The following is a 19,059-nucleotide window of genomic DNA, read 5'->3' as shown; positions in this document are numbered from 1 at the left end:
TATTTGTGTTTTATCTTCACTTTTCTCTTTATTTTGTGCTGTGGGCTTTGAGAAGCAATAAATATTTCTTACTGAGAGTTCTCTTTTCTTTGTTCTGCCATCGGAGGTCACATGTTGCTCAAATTCTTTGTTGGTTGCTTTTGACTAATGCTTTTCCGCAGCCCCGGGCTCAGCTCCTGGTTCCCAGTATGGCACAATGACCAGGCAGATTTCTCGACACAACTCTACCACTTCCTCGACATCTTCTGGTGGATACAGACGAACTCCCTCTGTGACTGCTCCATTTTCTGCTCAGCCTCATGTTAATGGAGGTCCACTTTATTCTCAGAATTCAAGTAAGCTTGTGCTTGGCAGGCGTACAGCAACAGTGGAGTTCCTTTTGAAGGAAATTATTTGAAGCTGTTGTTCTTGCCAGTGATAGACAACAATTGAAATCATGCTATTTCATGTTTATTTTTGCTTTAGGAAGTCAGTTCTTGAATCCTACCATTTTAAGAATTACCACTTATCACAAAAAATAAGTGCTTATCACTTTCAAAAAAATTCAGATTTACTGAATATACTTACATACTAAAATTTAACTAATGGTTTAATAGGGTATTTTTATTACTATAAATAGAACTAGAGAAGAAAAATAGCGAAATTAAGCTGAGTTTATTTTTATCGGCACGTTTGACATACTTTTGTAGCAGTGAAAGAAAGAACATTGGAAGTTTTTCTTTAATACAATGAAATTGCTGGCTATCACTTTGAAGCTTGTTAACCTGTACTGAAATGAGTTCAAAACCATTAAAAACATTTGTGATGCCTGCTTATTCTGTCTCTAATCACTGTTAACACTGGGGAGGATTTTCTTCTGATTTCTTTCTCTTCGCGTCAAATTGCACATCTCAACACTAACTGCAGTCAGTGTTTTTAAAGGCTTAAAGATATTTAAAGATTAGCAAATAGTTTTGGCATATAATGGCAGGTAGTATGAATTGCTTAGGGTAATCATTAATTTCACTTTACATGTTACGATGCTTAACTCAAAAAGGGAAAAACGTCTGACATGAGCTTGTTGCCCAGTATTATTGGCTTCAGGAGGCAAACCCTGGGCCTCAACTGGAGCACACTTGTTCATGTGGCGCTTGTAACTATTCTCTAGAGCTGCGTGTTGTTGTAGTAAAACAACACTGCATACTCCCATTTCCCTAAGAAGCTGGTTTTCCCTAAGAAGTTGGCTTTCCCTAAGAAGTGTAACGCATGTTCTGAACTTGTATCTTACAGCAGAGCTAGAGGAAAGTTCTCTTATTTATTTCCAGTGTAAATTTTAGAGTTAAAGATTGTGTTCTAGCAAAAAACTAAGAAATGAAGAACACTTGAGCAAAAATGTCAAAATTTACAGATAATCCCCAAATTTATACAGTCCTTTTTCCAGACTTAAAATTTTCATCCAGACTACCTACCAAGAAACTTCACCTGTTAGAATTTTATCTCATGTTTCCCCTGATTTCCTTTTCGTAATGAAAGGTAGCTAGAGTCTGAATATTCCATGGATTTTCTGATTATTAGCCTCAGTAGTTTCATGACCTTTTCATTTTTTTCCCCCCATAATATGTTGTGTTTTTAGATCCCATCTTTATGTTCTTTATTTTTCTTTGCCTCACTTAGATATTTAGTTCATGCTGCAAATAGGGTTTTTGGTGACACTTTACCTAATTTGTGTAGTTTGATTTCAGCAGTACTCAGTGAGTTCCTTATTCTTAAATAAGACCTTTTCATTACTGAGTGACTGTATCTTTTAGATACTATAAAGAAAATTTGGATTCAAATTTTGAAAATATTAGGTTTCAAAATAACTGTCCCTCAATCTGAGTTACTGTTGGTGGTGTAGTGATAGTGGTAGTAGTGGCGGTTGCTGTAGTAGGAGGAGGAGGATGTAAATGTTTTTAGTGTTTTGATGTGCATATTTTCCTTCTGTCCAGACGTGGTGGTAGTGACTAGTATCTTCATAGCATAGCTTTTCTTTTTCTCTCTGTACTAACCAGCATGTCTAGTTACTAAGGGTTGTTTCTAAACAAATTTTTTAGGTTTGTGGGAGGTTTGTTTTGTTTTGAAATCAAAACTGTAACATTTTATTTAAGAGCCTTCTACATCCAAGTATCAGAATCAATGAGGACCAGTTTCATAGTGAATTGAATGTTGATTTTAGCCATATAATGAATATTAATGCAATTACATTGCTTTGGTAAGTTACTGCTGCTTTGAATACTGAACTTCTTTCAAATTTTTATGCTTAGCAACAGAATTTATACAGCGGGTTAATTGAAACGACCTTTTGGTTAAATGATCCTTGGGAACCAATAGATTGTTTTTCTCTGTCAATTTAGTGCCATGTTTTAGTGACTGCCAGTAAACTGAATTTTGCAAAGCCAGTCCTGACTTTCTAAGCAATCTCTGGCAGTTACTGTCTTGCTAAAAATGAGACAAAATGATAAACTTAAGAATGTTTACTTCTAGTTTGCTGCAGTTTTTAATACATATGTTGTGTACGTGAGCATTTGATACCAATTTCCTATAAATTACATCCTCTCCAGTAAGAAGTTGAAGTGTTTTCAGCTACTCAGGGATTCGTTATAAATTACTTTAATACAAATAATTGAGTATTTTCACCTGTTATGAGATCAGGTTTCCTATTTCGAACAGTGATAAAATGAAGAAGGTACTTTTGAAATACTTACTATGAAACTCAGTAAACAATTAACATGGTATGTGAAGCAGTCTTGTTCCATAGGAAATTTAGGAGGGATATCTTTACAAATAAAATTGTCACCTTAGAAAATACCTTGTTTTACAGTAACAAGGGTTTTTCCTGGAGAGCTATGTGTAAATTTAGATATATAATGGTTTTAAAGGAAACCTATGATTAGTATGTCTTTATAACGGAATAAACGGCTATTCCATAACATATATTCCATAGCATAACATATTTATTTATTTGTTTATAACATGGACTCTGATTTACAACATTACCTTAAAGCTAGATATTACTTGCTAGGTTATAGCGATATGGCAAAGACAAAATATCCTGGAAATATCGCTGTTGCTCATTTTTTTAAAGTCTTTTTTTAGAATTCGAAAATTCATTATGAAAATGAGTGTGATGGTAAACTTAAATGTTCCCCCAAACAGTTAACATTAGGGTTAAATTAAATGTATTTTTTAAAAAATTAACCAGTTGGCCAAGCAACAACTCCATTTAGGTTGGCTGATGGGAACTGAAGTTGAAGAAGGTTCTGCAGGTTTTTTGTTTTTTGTTTTGTTTTGTTTTGTTTCATTTGCAAACTGTTCTTTGCATACTTATGTTTGTGGTCCTTGTAACTGACTTCTGCTTTTTGTTTGTTTCCTTTTCTTTCCTTTATCTGTTTTACTTCCCCCACACTGTGTTGTTGCTACCAGTATCTATTGCTCCACCCCCTCCCCCTATGCCTCAGTTGACTCCACAGATACCTCTCACAGGCTTCGTGGCCAGGGTGCAGGAAAACAGTAAGTTCGGGAAAACTGAGCTGTGAAGAGTAGAGGCTGTTTCCTTATAGCATGCATGGCTGATGAGTCATCATTTTCTTACTTTTATTGAGAAGCTAATCTTATCTTGAAAACAGGTGCAGATATGATTTTGAAACTGAAGAGCACGGTCTTCAGTTTTTTCTCTTGTGTGCATGATTACTGACCCATATAAATTTCAAGACTGCAACTTTCTTATGTTATTTACATGATCTAAAACAATCTGATCTTTGCAGATTCTTAAGGAAAGAATAATGAAGCATAAAAATTCAAATTATATGAAAACTACCAGGTTCCATTAGTTATTAGGGGAGTTAGAAGACATTTTGTATTCTGTTGCCAACAAATTCTTCAGCATATAGAAAATTAAATTCTGAGGTTAAATTTATTGCGCATTGGGGGCAGGGTTTTTTTTTCTCCTTTAGTTACATAAAAATTTTAGTGAAAGCTTTGTAAAAGCCTCAGATTTTTATACAGAAATAATTTTGAACCTATATAAAAATTTGTTATTACAATAAGAATGAATCTGCAAGAATAAGTAATTTATATCCAGGTTATCCATTTGAGTGTGAGACTGGCAAGCCCTTTTCTGTTTTGGCTACAGGCAGGCCCGTGAGGAATATTTCTGAATACGCACATCTCCCGCTTTTAGTCTTCTCGCAGATGTGTCAGTTTAATGACTTTTGGAAATTCTTTTGAATACATGGATTTGAGTAGGATAGTCTATATTACTGCCTGATTACCTTGAGGTTCCAGACGATGTGTAATCCTAATTGCACGATCAGAGTTGAGTGTTGACAAAATAAAAAATACCACCATTACTGAATTATACTAGGCCAGAGTAGCTGTTGAGATTAAGATGGTAAGGTGGTCTAATAGTAATTTACTTCATTTGGGATCATTGCCATACCAATAAATTTTAGAATGGTTTCAACAAATGTGTAACCCACATGACTACCCCATCCTCCAGGAGAATACAGTGTGGCAAATTCCATTGTTCAACTTTTGCTGACCCTGTTGTGTAATTCTCCACATTTCTTCCCTTCCTCCAGTTAAATTGTTTATTCAGTGTTATGTGAGAGGCTCTAAGACAAAGTTTCTACCTTTAAGAACTATATATGATTGAATGGGCTTTTTATGAGATGTAGTTCCAAAATGTTGAGATTTCTGAGTGTAAAAACCATCCTTATTGTTAACATCTGTTTGAAAACGCTAATATGTTTAACTTCTATTAAAACTTTGACTTATATAAAAAAAGTGAATCTTATTTTTTGAAAAGAACTGAATAAGGATAAATTGCTGGTCCTTGAGCAGCCTTATAGTCAATGGGAGGATACTTTAAGATAGCCATAGTAAACATCCATTTAGTGGGACCAAAGCATATTGACTAGCATTTTGGTAAGTTTTGTAAAAAGAAATTTTATTTATTAAAGAGAGGAAGAGTGACCATGTGAGAGACAGAGAGCCTAAGCACACCAGCGGGAGGAGAGGTAGAGGAAGAGAGAGATGCAGGAACCCCCCCCCCCCCCACTATTGCTAAGCAGGATGCCTGATCCCAGGACTCTGGGATCATGACCTGAGCTGAAGGCATATGCTTAACTGACTGAGCCACTCAGGCACCCCACCTCTTTTTTTTTTTTTTTTTTTAATACAAATTCAGTATTAATATATGTAATTCTGGGCATGCATGGTTTTTGCTAAAGACGACTGTGGTACTGTTCTATTTTAGTCCTTTTCTGTAGACTTACAAAGTGGAATCACTTACTCTCCTTGCACTGCAGAATGTGCAGCTTTATTTAGGATGTTTTCTTTGAAAGCATGTTAGGAAGATTGATTATAAACTGTATCAGTATCTTACATGTTTTATGGAGTACGAATTCTGTGTTTGTTAAATATGCAGTTTCCTGTGGCAGTTAGTCTACTAAATGTGCTTCGGTTTAAGACATGAGCCCCTGAAAGAGTTCATACGCTTACATCTGTGTATGATTAACATCAGGAAGCATTTTTGAACTAATTATGTGTGGTGCTAGACAAAGGATGATGCATAGAGCATAAGATTGAGTAGACCTCTGCTCTTGTGTATATATAATTTGGAGATAAACCAGTGTAGATTCATGGCAGTTGGACATGAAGACAGTTGAGTGAAAACATGAAACTGGTAAGTTATGTATATGAGTAAATGCAATTTAGGGATTCAGGGCAAACATAATTTATACCTTAAACCAAATTGAGGATAGGAGCTGTGGCTCTTTGATGTTAGGATGGATTCATACCCATTTTCTTCTCCTCTCAGTAATACTAGAAGCTTTGTGGAGAAGGTAAGGGCAAAAATAAATGGATCCAAGTATTTGATGGAAAAAGACCTGCTTGATAGCTATCAAAATGAACATCACTACACAGGGTCTGTTTTCTCGTAGTCTTCCTCGTCCCCCAACAGGTTCAAATAAAAAAACCACAGAATTGAAGTGGTTGTGGAAGTAGGGCTGTTATCCTCAGGTGTTCTAAATCTGGATCCCTTGGTTATAGTCTCAGCACATTATTCCAAATAAGGTTGAGTAAGCTTTAAAACCTGTATTACAAAGAGATTATGACTGCATGCTTTGATCACATAAATAGCCCCAGAAATTGGCATTTGAGTTAGTATGTTGGTATTCTGAGTTTCTCCCCTGCAGATATTATAGAATTCTTTGTATCAGTTTATGTCAAAACATTTTCATGTCTTTAACTTTCAAAGAAATTTGTGGATCAGAATTTTGAATTAAGAATTAGTTGTGTGTTCTGCATTTGAATTCCTTAATATTGGGATCACTTGTTACCTGGTATCATAGTAGTTCAGTGAGCATAGTTCTAGCCTGACATTTTCTCATTTCACTGTTCAATTATTTAAATCACATACATACATGTATAACACCCATCTACAACTTGAGGTATGAGTCATTATTATTGGTTTGCATGATGTAAGTTCCTTTTTGTTTGTTTGTTTTTAATTACATCTTCCTGCAACACTTTTAAGAATTTTTATTGTGGATGTATTCTTAGAAAATCTCCCCCATCCCATGCTTAAGTTTTACTAGCAATAATGGAAAAATTCTTAGCTTGCTTTCTGCATTTAAAATGTTGATTATGGATTGTAGATATTTTTTAAAATATTCAGTGAGATTTTGTATTAGCTTGTAATTATTTACTTTCTAATTTAATTTCTCTGGTTAAAATCTAAATAAAAGAATAGAAAGCCTACACATAGTAGCAGACCTGATACCTCCAACTTTTTTCTTGATTAAAATAGACAAAAATAAATATCCACCCACTGGAGGCTTATTTCTGAGGAACTAAAAGACAACTAAACGCTAAAATTAGGGACCTGAATGTGCACAGTGAGTGGTAATCGAATCCTAAATGTGATGGTATACATAATATTTACAGTAGTCCAGTGAGAAATGTGACGTAAGGCTTATTTAAGGAGGTAGGCTAACTAAAGGGCGACATCTGTTCTGACCCGAGCCTTGGAGTAAGGAAACCTTTTTACTCCTGTAATCCTTATATAAAAAGAGACATTGTCTCCTAACCTCCTGCACTCATTAATTTGTAGCACTTCCTAATGCTCTAATTTTTAGCTCATTTTATTACTACAAAATTATTCTCACAAGTAGTAGAAGCTCTAACACACCAAGCTTTTATTTCTAATCATTGCATGTTTTATTATAGTGCATGTTGTATACAAATTAGAGCTTTACTAAATTCTTTTAACGTATGAATTTTCATTTACTCTGATTTTTGATTCAAATCAATTATCCGAATTCTTTTAGTTGCTGATAGTCCAACTCCCCCGCCACCGCCTCCCCCAGATGACATTCCCATGTTTGATGACTCTCCACCTCCGCCACCACCACCTCCAGTGGATTATGAAGATGAAGAGGCTGCAGTAGTTCAGTACAGTGATCCGTATGCAGATGGGGATCCTGCTTGGGCCCCCAAGAATTACATTGAGAAAGGTAAGGTACAGTCATCATTGAGTTGAGGTAAAGAAAATTTAGCCTCCTTACAGAATTTGAGAGCTGTAAAGAACATCTAGTCCATGTTTCTCAACCCTTTGAATAGCTTTACCAGCCAGCATAATTTAGTTAAGCCTTATTTCCTCTACATTTCCAATATAAAAGGGATGCTCCATCTTTATTTTTTAACTTAAAAATATGTTACGATGTTAGATGTGGTTTTTCAAATGACATAGGCTTCGAGCTGGAGATGAACTTGCCTGTTTGCATTTTATAAATGAAACAAATAAGGCACAGAAATGAGTTACATGACTTATGACTTACTTAAAGGAGTTAAATGACTTACTAAAGCTACACAATTAGTAAAGACTTAAAACAAAATTTCTAAGCTCTTAAAAAGAGAAACCTTTCATATCTAAATATCTTAAAATAAATTGGGACTATCATGAGAAAGAGCCTCAATTAAAAAGTTTTCAGTTAGTTGATCTTGTAAAAGAGAAGATAATCACTAGAATTTCAGTTCATGAAAATTATGTATAACTTTAACATCCAAATTTGTCAAAATTACCTGACACTCACTATAATTTATGTATTAAGAAAACCATGGTAAGAAAGAAATCCCGTTTTTAGAGAATTATTTGCTTATTTTCATCCAGCTCTGTGTTGTTTTAAGATCTGTGTTTGTCAAGTTTTGAAAATGCTTGTAATGTAGTTTAAGCACGTTGGATTGCTTTTCGAAACACATTCCCTTGCACTGGCCTTTGCTCGGTTAACTGACGTTAAACAAGTAGCTGTAGCTCAAGACCTCAGCGCTCTCCTGTGCTGGCTTTGAATACATGGCTAAAAGGGAATTTGCTGTTTTCCTTTTGTGTGTATATTTGTGTGTTTGGGTGTGTAAATTTTTTGAGTATAGTTGACACCCAGTGTTCTATTCGTTTCAGGTTTACAACATAGGATTCAGCTTCTCTGTAGGTTATGCTGTGCTTCCCACAAGTGCGGCTGCCCATCTGTCACTGTACATGCTACTCAAATACCACTGCCTACACTCTCTACGCTGTACCTTTTTAAATATTTTTCAACAGTGAATATTCTACACACTGTTGAGGAAATCTTGAATATATTCTCTACTTTATGTTCAGATTCTCCTCTGCCTTTAAATAGAGATATATGGTGGTTATATTGAGGTCGCTAAATTAGGTAGTCTTGAGTTGTGTACTTTTATTTCCTGGTTTGGAAAAGCAAATTTAACTTGAAACTGGGATTAATATGGAACTAATAAAAATTGATAAATTTAAAATGATACAGTGGTTGAGACATTTGGCAATAGAGCAGAATTACAAAATGTCTTTACAAGTTGAAATAATAGTCTTTAGTGGTCATCACACGTTTTTTAAAAGACCAGATAATATTGTTAACTTTTTATACATAATTAACAAAGCAGCATTCTCTTCAGGTGTACAACATAACTTGACACGTTTGTATTACAAAAATGAAATATTTTTTACTTTGCCAACCATACAGTCTCTTCTTTCACAGCTACTTAGCCCCACTCTTGCAGCCCTTAAGCAGCCATAGAGAGTACTTAAGTGAGCGGATGTGTCCATGTTCAGATAAAACGAAGTTTTGATAAATTACAAAAAAAGCAGTGGTTTGGATTTGGCCAGTGGCCATTGTTGGCTGATCTGTAGTCTACGTCAGAGAGTTGAGATTTAGGGGATTATATTTAAAGTCTTTTTAAATAGTCCTCTTTAAAATCACAAGATGAATTAAGATGGTTTAATAGAAATTTCATTGAATATATTAATCAACAATATGCCATGAATGTTCCAAAAGCCAAATTCTTAGAGTATATTAGTTGAACTGTGAGCTATATATACACAATGTATACATATATATATAATATAGGTATATATACCAATCTGATCATATCCATTTATATTATACTACATTAAGTACCACATTTTAAGATCGTGCAAATTGTAATGTCAAGAGGAGAGTATCAGAAGATAAAATATCTAGGAAGTGCACCTATAACGTGAAACAGTTGAAAGCACTGTCTCTAAGTTGAGAAGATTGCAGGGGAACTAGGTAGCTGTCTTCAAATTTTTATCATGTAGGAGTTTAGCTCTTTGTATGAGTTAGGATTCTGGAGAGTGGAGTGAACATTGAATTATTAATGATTAAGTACTCAGCAGTAAGGATTTTTGTATGGGAGAATATATATATATATATGCATTGGGGAGGGGAAGTTGGGTACAACTAGGATTCATTTACAGAAGGACTTGGGTTCAGTACTGTGACCAGCTCTTTGTCTAAGTGGAACTAAACCATGAGGAAAAAAAAGCTTTCATTCTGCTGACTAACTTTGAGGGTATCAGGCTTTTGTCAAGATCAGTCTGAAAGTTCTCTACACACCCAAACTCTAACGTATTGTGACTCCGAATACAAAGAAATTAATGTTACCAAAGCTAATAAATAATAAATAATTGGCAGATTAATTAGTATGTTAACTAAGTTATTACAGTATTTTCCTTACTAATGATTTTCTAGTAATCACTCCGTTTTCTTGAATGGTTATGTAGCCAAAAGTAATTACAGGATAATAATTTAGTACTATTTGTTCTGTATGTTTTGGGGTTTTTTGGAAACTGGGTAGGTCAGTGACCTTTAACTAGGATTCTGCTGCAGAATTAAAATGGAGGAGAATGGACTTGAGTTTACTTAATATGGTTTTGTAAAGGGAGAAAAAGGTTGCCTGTTTTAATTTTGTGAATAGTACTATGGATTGGTACTTTAGATCTCTTCCTTATTTATAATTCGCTAATTCAGAAGGAGAAGTTACCTTTCTCAGGGGAAAAGCAAGTTCCAAAATATCTTAAGTGCCCTAAGAAGTGTTTTAAGAAAAAAGATAACACGAAGTAATGAACATCTCTGTCACATACCATTTCACAGACACTGGAAAATTACATGTAACTTCAGAACTATCAGGCTATAAAGGCAGAATGAAGGAACAATTAAATTTACAAACCCGTTTGGAAGACTAGTAATGTTTTGGTGACCGTCTTTTCCACAGCACTGTTCATAAAGGAAGTGACCATTTTGAACTCAAAATAATCAAAACCACAGAATTGGAAACCGTCTCTAAGTCTTAGTTAATGGGTCTTTGCTCACCTGTTTCCCCCTTTAAAAAATATCCCGTTGACCTTTAACTTATGTAAATACTCTTTTAAACAATCTAGGTATGGCTCCATAAATTCTCTGCGGATGAGTAGGATGAGATTGACCTCCCAGGATATGCATAATTTCCAAATTGGGTTGGGTTGTTACCTGATTTACTGATTAGCTCTGCCCACTGCCTATTTTGGAAAATGGTGTTTTGCAGTGGTTGGCACTTAGTCGATTTTTGAACAATTGAAACATCTAATAAATATGAAAATTCAGGGATCTTTCCTGGATAGATTGGTGGGAACTGTGGACTTCTCTCTAGTCAAGTTGTCATTCTGGTCCTACCATCAAGCCAGTGATTGAGGCACATGGTTGGCCACTGACTTCACCTGTTTTTACCAATGTAAGAATTAACAGTATTTGTACAAATAGTTGTTTTTGCTATACTATCGATTTAACTGGCATTGCATTTAAATATTCAGTTAAATGTTGGAAATAGTGCACTTACCATGGCATTTCAACGGTTCTTTCCATAGTTGTGGCAATATATGATTATACAAAAGACAAGGATGATGAGCTGTCGTTTATGGAGGGTGCAATCATTTACGTAATAAAGAAGAATGACGATGGCTGGTATGAAGGAGTCTGCAATCGAGTGACTGGTCTGTTCCCTGGGAACTATGTTGAATCAATCATGCACTATACTGATTAAATTTTTTGCTTTTAAAGTAGGTGGTTCTTATTACTCAGTCATACTGTGGGACTATTATGGTTAACAGAATTGTCTTAAAATGTTTTAAAATGTGCCCATACTTTCAGGACATGCTGTTTTATTGATATAACTGAATGTCTACCTGTAAGCATACATCTTTGAGGCAGTTTGTGTATTGCTAAACAGCAATTTCTACAAGAGGCTGTCTGTAACTGATTATGCTTATGTACTTACTTACACAGTTAACTTTATGACCAGCTTAAGTATTCTGGGGGTGTGGGGTATAATATTTAACAAATCATGATTCAGATTGTACCATTACATGTTCAGTGCAGCATGGTTACTAACGCTATGTCAGACTAATATTAAAATCAGAAAATTTCAATCCTGGTGCTGGTCATACTTTTTGTTTAGACTTTCTCATTCTTGAAATATGCTATTTGTTTAAAGCATGCATACAAATTTATGTATTGAAATATACTTAAAAAAATCCAAGATGCTTCCAATTTGTGTAATATTTACTTGGGGTACTCGTACTTAGGTCTCTTGAAATGAATTGAGTCTCTAAGGTCTCCATGTGAAACAAAACAAAGGGTTATCTGTAATGTTGTAATTTGTACCTAAGTTTTTTAATGAGTGAATTTGCATTATAAATTTTTTCCATTCATAAATACATAAGTGAACCAAAGGTTTTTGTCCTTTACTTCACTGGTTTGCTTTTAAAATAAATAAATAAATGAATAAATAAATAAATGAATAAATAAAGATACTGATTTATTGCAGAATTATGGTTCTATTTTCTCAATATATTAACTTGGAAAAAAAATATTAGCCTTATCTCAACCTGTCCCAATGGCAGTGACTGATTTTTGCAGATTTAAAATCTGAGATGGGTATTTACAAGTCAATCTGCTGAATTCCTTTTCTAAAGTAACTTTTTCAAAGCTAAGAAAATGTGTTAAAGTATGCACATTCTGTACGTAAAATTCTTAAGGACTGCTGTATCAGTCCTTCGGTTTTCCAGTGGATTGTTGTATACTGGGTTCAATGAAAGGAAATTATCTTTTACATGTTGTTTTTGTAGAAGTGGGTGCAACTGACTTTTGAACAGGCGCTATTTAATCCATTACCTGGCACTAGCAACATAAAAATGTTTTAAGAAAATAATTCGAAAAAAGGTGGATCATATATAATCAGTGAACGGGGAATATACCTGACCAACAGATTTATATTGTCTTTTGAAATAATTGAAATGCAACACATGCACTTTGTGTGTCTCCTCTTAATTTAAGGGAAGGTTAGAGGGATGTTTTTTTCTTAACTTGTGTGTAATTCAATATTGCCTAGGATCTTAAAGTAGAGCACTCAAGTGTGGGTTTCTGTGTATTGAAGATTTGTTTGGATTTCAAATTACAGTTATGTACTGGGCGTTACAGACGTGTAACAGCATAGTAAATGGTAAGACTAGTGCAGAACATTTATTCCTGAAAATTAAAGGCCATTATTGCTACCAAATCAATGTGACTGTTGTATATGCATTTTGCCTTTGTTAATTTTAAACAGGATTTCAGTATCACTAGTGATCAGCTAGCAACCTTTTTCATTTTTTCAAGTGGAATGTTCTCTTAATTTTGTATATAACCTGTTGTCTAAATTTTATGTACAGTCTTTTATAATAAACCATTCTCCTATATGAAATTTTGGATACTGTTAAAATCTAATGTGGATTGAAATGTAGACTTCACATTTTTTGTGACCTTTACTCCTATGGTGAAACACGATAAACCATTTGAATTTTAACATTGATTATTTATTTGTGTAATGGCTTTACATGTGGATCTTAACAGTGTAAACAATACCACATATAACCATCAAGATACCTCGATTAGAATTTACAGAACTAGAGTTACAGATTCGGATGGTTTAATTACATTTAAAAAGTTTTCTGAAAAACTTTGCCAATAAAAAAAAATTGCCCATCAATAAGGTTGAAATGATTTTTTGAAATGATTTTTGGTTACCTGCACATGAAGCAAAGAATATTTCACAAAATTCTTTAGGCACGGTCTGGTAAAATAGCTGCCAGAAGTAACAGAAAGAGTTGTCATTTCTCTCTCGTGAGGACGATTTCGGAAAGCTGTATGAGGGCGTCTCTTTCCGGGGACGGTCGAAGTTTACTGATCTCTCGTATTGCTTCGTGGCAGTACCGCTGCGCGAGGTAGGTGGTTTGCTGCACACCGTCACTCTGGTGGGTCAAGAACAAAAGGGGACAGACGCCTCACTCTCTGCTCAGCTCTTAAATTCTTGCTGTGACAGTTAAAATGTCTTTCTGTCGTGATCCAGTGCTCTCTCCCCCAGCTCATCATTCCCGCTTCCACGCCTGCTGCGTTGAGGCACTTTCCTCAGATGGAAGCACTTTTGTACTGAATCAGCGTGCAAAGCAACTAACTCATTAATATCAAATAGCCACCTACCTTCCCTTAAGGATTCGATTTTTAAGTGATTAAATTATAAATTTAAAAAACAAACATATACATACTAAAGCACAAAGGATGGAGATCAACAGTTCCCTTCTTCCACAGACCCCAGCTTTACCTGCTGGTTTTAATGTCTTTTTTTTTTTTTTAAATTTATTTATTTGACAGACAGAGATCACAAGTAGGCAGAGAGAGGAGGAAGCAGGATCCCCGCTGAGCAGAGAGCCTGATGTGGGGCTCGATCCCAGGACCCTGAGACCATGACCTGAGCCGAAGGCAAAGGCTTTAACCCACTGAGCCACCCAGGCACCCCTGGTTTTAATGTCTTAATTAGCAACTTCAGTCATTATCTACTGCCTTTGTGCTGAGAAAGGTGAGGGTTTAGCCTAGCCAGAGTAGAGTATTCCTGATGTCACTCTGAAAGGCCTCTGATTTTCTGTACTTTACTGGTACAAAATAGGATGCATTTTATTTTGCTTTACCTTAGTATACCAAATCCCACTTATGAATGTAACTGCCTGTTCTTTCTACCGCCTTCATCATCCTGTTTGTTGCTTAGACTGCCCGCCTTCCCGCTGTACCCGCTGCCATCCCCAGCAGGATTCTGTCAGATGCGGCCCATTCCGCTGGTTTGAGCGCTCACAGCTTTCACGGTCTTGGGGTTTCCATGTTGTTACTAAAATACATCCACAGATAACTCCATAGTGTAAGTGGGAGGAGGACTTATTAACTCAATGAATGGTTTGAAAGGATCTAGAATTCTAGCTTTAGAATGTTTCTTCATCATTTAGAAGGCCTTACCTATTGCCTTATAGCGTCCAGGGTTTTTGCTGTTCACCGAGCCAGTTCTGAACTCTTCTCCTGCCCACTCTCTAAATTTTCTTTTTGGATTCTCTTCCTGAAATGCCTGAAACCTCATCGTACTGATCCTCTCAAAGCTTTTCTCATTTTATTCTCTTACTGTTTATGTTTTCAAGGGTTTGTTCATTTCATATTATAACCCTCCTCTGGAGCTAGTTTTTCACAGCCACTTAGAATTCTTTGAGCTCGTACTTAATTTTTTTTTAATACCTTATTCCATGGATACGGTATTTTTTCAACCCCCCCAATTTTATATTTTTCCCTGAGTATTTCTGTTTATCTTGGTCTCACTCACCAAACTTTTCATCAATGTAATTCTAAGTAAATCCTAGTTGTTCATTCACATTTAATGAAGGAATAGGGACTAGGAAGGAGCCCTGGGTGAAGGGAGTTAGGATTTAGAGGTCTTCGGAGAATTTAAGAGAACATTCTTGTACCTTTCTAAATGCACGTCTGTCTAGGCTTGCTGGACCTTCGTCACTGTTTTGCTAAAAGCGACAGTTCACTGCCCCTCTTTGCAGTCCCACTTCCCACTTCAGCCTTCAGTGATTCTGACAGCAGAACCTCTCCTGGTACATCACCTCTTTATCAGCTACAGTCCTTCTCCTGAGTTTTGAACAGTACTGCCAGATTACCCTCCAAAGAGGTGGTAGCACATTAGGATGCTTAGCAGTATAGAGGCTTGGAGAAATACATCCTTTGGAGGGGGTCTTGTTTTTTGGAAATCTGAAAGGTAATTATTTGAAGGACTGCACTAACCACAGATCAGACCACACGTTAGCTTACTAAACACTGCTCAGCCATCTCATTCATTAGCTCTACTGGCTCCAAATAACTTTGGGTTTAGATTTTGGAAAGAGTTCATTCTTGAAAGACAGTTATTGAAAGTGAAAATACGCACAAAGATCTGGCTTCTAAAGGAAAGTCCTGAGGATATGTGGCAGTATATCTGAAATAAGCTTACCGCCCCTGAAGGTGAAACGGTCTGCCTCTGTGGGATCTTGAGTGACCACTGATGGCAGTTCTAGGAGGGACCAGGGATGGTCCACACTGAGGGGACGGCTGTGAGCACCCAATAGCCTGGAGGTGGCAAAGGTAAGCCTGCACCAGGAGGCCTGTCTGGGGGACTGCAGGGCAGCAGTGCTGCCAGTGGATTTGAGGAAGACGGTTTTCAAACCAGCAGGGCTCAGCCCATGCGACACATTAGCATCACTTGGGTAGAGGCACCTGGGTGGCTCAGGGGGTTAGGGCCTCTGCCTTCGGCTTGGGATCCTGGGGTCCTGGGATCGAGCCCCTCGTCAGGCACTCTGCTCGGCGGGGAGCCTGCTTCCCCCTCTCTCTCTGCCTGCCTCTGCCTGCCTGTGACTCTGTCAAATAAGTAAAAAATCTTAAAAAAAAAAAATCACTTTGGCAGCTCTAAAGAAGTCCTAATGTCCAAACCTTACCCAGGACCACTTAAATTAGTCTTCAGAAAGAGTTCTAGAGGAATAAAGAATCATACAAGTTTCTCTTCCTCAGTTTTTGTCAAGTCAACAACTGACCACACTTGGTCTTGCATCTAAAATTTGCTCTGTTACTTGGTTAAAGAACTCTACTGCACTGTACCTGCTCCTGCCTTATTTCTTCGTAAAATAATCTTACCTGGGGAGCGCCTGGGTGGCCCAGTGGGTTGGGCCTCTGCCTTTGGCTCGGGTTGTGGTCTCAGGGTCCCGAGATCGAGCCCCGCATTGGGCTTTCTGCTCAGCAGGGAGCCTGCTTCCCCCCACCCCCCGCCTGCCTCTCTGCCTACCTGTGATCTGTCAAGTAAATAAATAAAATCTTCAAAAAAAAAATCTTACCTGTAATACATATTGTCGAGCTCTGTCCACATCTCCTGGCAAACTGAACCGTCTCATTATCATAGCATTCATTTCTGGGAACTAGCCATAAAGAAAGAAAATATTTATTTATTGCTCTTGTGAGAATCAAATGTTCTAACACTAAGTTTATAATAACAGGAAAAAACGAAAAGGTGATTAAATGTTTAGATGGTTTGGGGGCGGGGGCAATAAATTGTAGCAATTAAAGAAGCAGAGCTAAGAGACACATCCGTCTTCCAGGCCCGGGACTGAGCGGGTGCCCAGGAGAGGCAGCTGCTGATCTTGTTCATTCTGGTGTTCTTTCTATTCTAGTCTTGGGTCCACCATTGAGTAAGAAAGAAAGAGCAAGCTACATCTCTAAAATCCCCTTACTGCCCTCTCTAAGAGTTCTCAAGCTTTTGCACCAGAATCACTAGAGGCCTACTGGGCCACTGCTTCAAGGTTTCTTGATCAGTAGGGATGGGGCCTGAGCACGCATTTCTAGCAGATTCCCGGACGATACGAACTCTACTGACATTCTGAGAAGCAGTGGCCCAAGATGAGGGTGGGAATTAAGCATTCTGCTTTTGGTGCTAAACTGAGTGACATGTGGAAGCCACTGAGGTGTCTGAGCAGAGGGTATTACGAGCAGAGGGTGCTCAACGTTGACTGCACACGAGAGTCAGTCGGGAAGCTTGGGGTTGCCTAGATCTGCTCCCAAGGATTCGGATTCTGCTGGTGGGGGCGGGGCGGGGGCCGGGGTCTGGCCCGGGCATCAAGATTTGAAAAGCACGCCAGGTGTTTTTAATGTGCAGCCAAGTTTGAGACCCACTGAATTAGAGGCGGCAGAGGCAGAGAGGCCAGTCACGTTACTGTAGTGGATTATAAAGAAGACCAGAGTTAAGCTGTGGCACTAAGAGAGAAAAGGAAACAGGTACACTGAAGACAACCTGTGCTCTGCAGTGGGGAGCAACAATTCAGGAGAATCGTCACCGTTAACAACCAGGAAGTCAGGACACCAGATCCCTTCATTCTCTAGGCTAGTCAGAGCCCTAGTCCTGGAGCCTCCAAAGCTGAGTGAGCCCTGTCACCTGTGGGTCCTACCCTCCTCCTCAGTGTCGTGAGGTTGCTTAACCAAATGAGCGGACACCCGTTAGCTCTAACAGCTTCTGGTTCCATGACATAAGAGGTAAGATATGTTTGGTTCTGGACACATCAGTGCTTACAGCAGTTGCCAGATTTTCCCTGGCAGTGAGCCTGAAGTTGCTGTCCTGTAACCACCATCACGGTATTAGTAATCCTAGAAGAAAAAAACAGGGCACACAGAGAAAAACCTCAACCGGATGATGACAGATGAAGAATTAAGAGTGTTCCTTTCAGAGTCAAGTATGTGTCAGAACAAAGTTCTAAACACGTAGAGGCTGCTCCCATGCTTAGAAAATGTAAAGGCCAGCAGACGGTTAGTTCTTAAATGAGAACAGGTAATTTGTTTTAGTTACTGGCCTTTTAAGAATAGATTAAGTTTTATAGGAGACACATCAGGAAGCTCCAGTCAATCAACTTAGGTGGTAAAAAGCCAAATCAAGTAAGCATTTGTCTTAATCCCGCATTCCAAACTTGGAAGGCCCTATCCTCAGAGGTGACGGGACGCTGTTCCGGGCATCTGGGATAATCATTTGTTTATGGTACATGAGCTCTTTCTGCCGTACCAACAAGGGTGGTAAAATGTGCTGGTTGTGTGGCTTCTCTGACTCCTTTTATTATAAAAAACATTGAGAAAGCCAAGTGTGAAGAAAATATTTGCAGTGAGTGTGACTACATCCATCCTTTAAACATGTAGTGTGTGCAATTTTAATATGCAAATACCAAACTCTTCCCCTAGGCATTCCTCTGTCCCCTTACTGTGTGCGATGTGGAGAAGAAATGAGAAACGTTAACGGGAACAGTTGCCTGCTTGCAGATTTCATGAGAAATGAGAAAATTTTTGCCCAGGCTATTTAAGTTTGAGGGTAGGGAGACCTTTTAAGAATAGGACGAATCAGGGGCACCTGGGTGGCTCAGTCCAATGTCCGACTCTTGATTTCGGCTCAGGTCATGATCTTGGGGTGGTGGGAGGGAGCCCCGCATCAGGCTCCATACTTAGGAGGGAGTTTGAGGGTTCTCTCTCTGCCCCTCCCCCGGGTTTTCTCCAAAATAAATAAATTGTTAGGAAAAAAAAAAAAGAGTAGGACAAATCGTATTCTGTGAAGTGTATCCATAAACTAAACTAAACCAGAAAGGTGATCAATAAATGTAGCGAGATTACTCACACAAAACCTGGGTAACTAAAGGACAGCTAGTCAATAGTGACAGAAGCCAGGACAGCTGGTGCAGGGGCTGGGGCTGCTCATGGCAGCTGGAAGTGCGGCTACAGGCTGACATTTGGGTCTGGTGACTTTATCAAATAAGAGAAACAGAAGAAAGGAAAA

The 19,059-nt window shown here is 37.7% G+C and overlaps 2 protein-coding genes across 11 annotated transcripts in view; one reads left to right on the top strand and one right to left on the bottom strand.

Moving 5' to 3' along the window:
• Nucleotides 1–12,200, top strand: part of ABI1 (abl interactor 1) — a 119,922-nt gene extending 107,722 nt beyond the window's left edge. For 3 of the 8 annotated variants that reach the window (XM_044228168.1, XM_044228162.1, XM_044228161.1), the window contains 4 exons: nt 162–335; nt 3,442–3,528; nt 7,353–7,538; nt 11,240–12,200. In XM_044228168.1, coding sequence (XP_044084103.1) covers nt 162–335; nt 3,442–3,528; nt 7,353–7,538; nt 11,240–11,415 — 623 coding nt within the window. In that variant the 3' untranslated portion in view covers nt 11,416–12,200. The remainder of the gene's footprint in view (nt 1–161; nt 336–3,441; nt 3,529–7,352; nt 7,539–11,239) is intronic. The other 5 variants (XM_044228169.1, XM_044228165.1, XM_044228164.1 and 2 more) reach the window with 2 other exon arrangements.
• A 1,003-nt stretch (nt 12,201–13,203) lies between these two features.
• PDSS1 (decaprenyl diphosphate synthase subunit 1) overlaps nt 13,204–19,059 on the bottom strand; it is a 54,334-nt gene continuing 48,478 nt past the window's right edge. For all 3 annotated transcript variants that reach the window (XM_044228170.1, XM_044228171.1, XM_044228172.1), the window contains exons 10-11: nt 16,592–16,672; nt 13,204–13,660 (exon numbers count right to left, since the gene is read on the bottom strand). In XM_044228170.1, coding sequence (XP_044084105.1) covers nt 13,520–13,660; nt 16,592–16,672 — 222 coding nt within the window. In that variant the 3' untranslated portion in view covers nt 13,204–13,519. The remainder of the gene's footprint in view (nt 13,661–16,591; nt 16,673–19,059) is intronic.

The sequence above is a fragment of the Neovison vison genome, chromosome 12, assembly GCF_020171115.1.
Source record: "Neovison vison isolate M4711 chromosome 12, ASM_NN_V1, whole genome shotgun sequence".
NCBI classification, from domain to species: domain Eukaryota; kingdom Metazoa; phylum Chordata; class Mammalia; order Carnivora; family Mustelidae; genus Neogale; species Neogale vison.
Note: the sequence above shows the minus strand (reverse complement) of the source record. Positions and strands in the feature narration are given on the sequence as shown.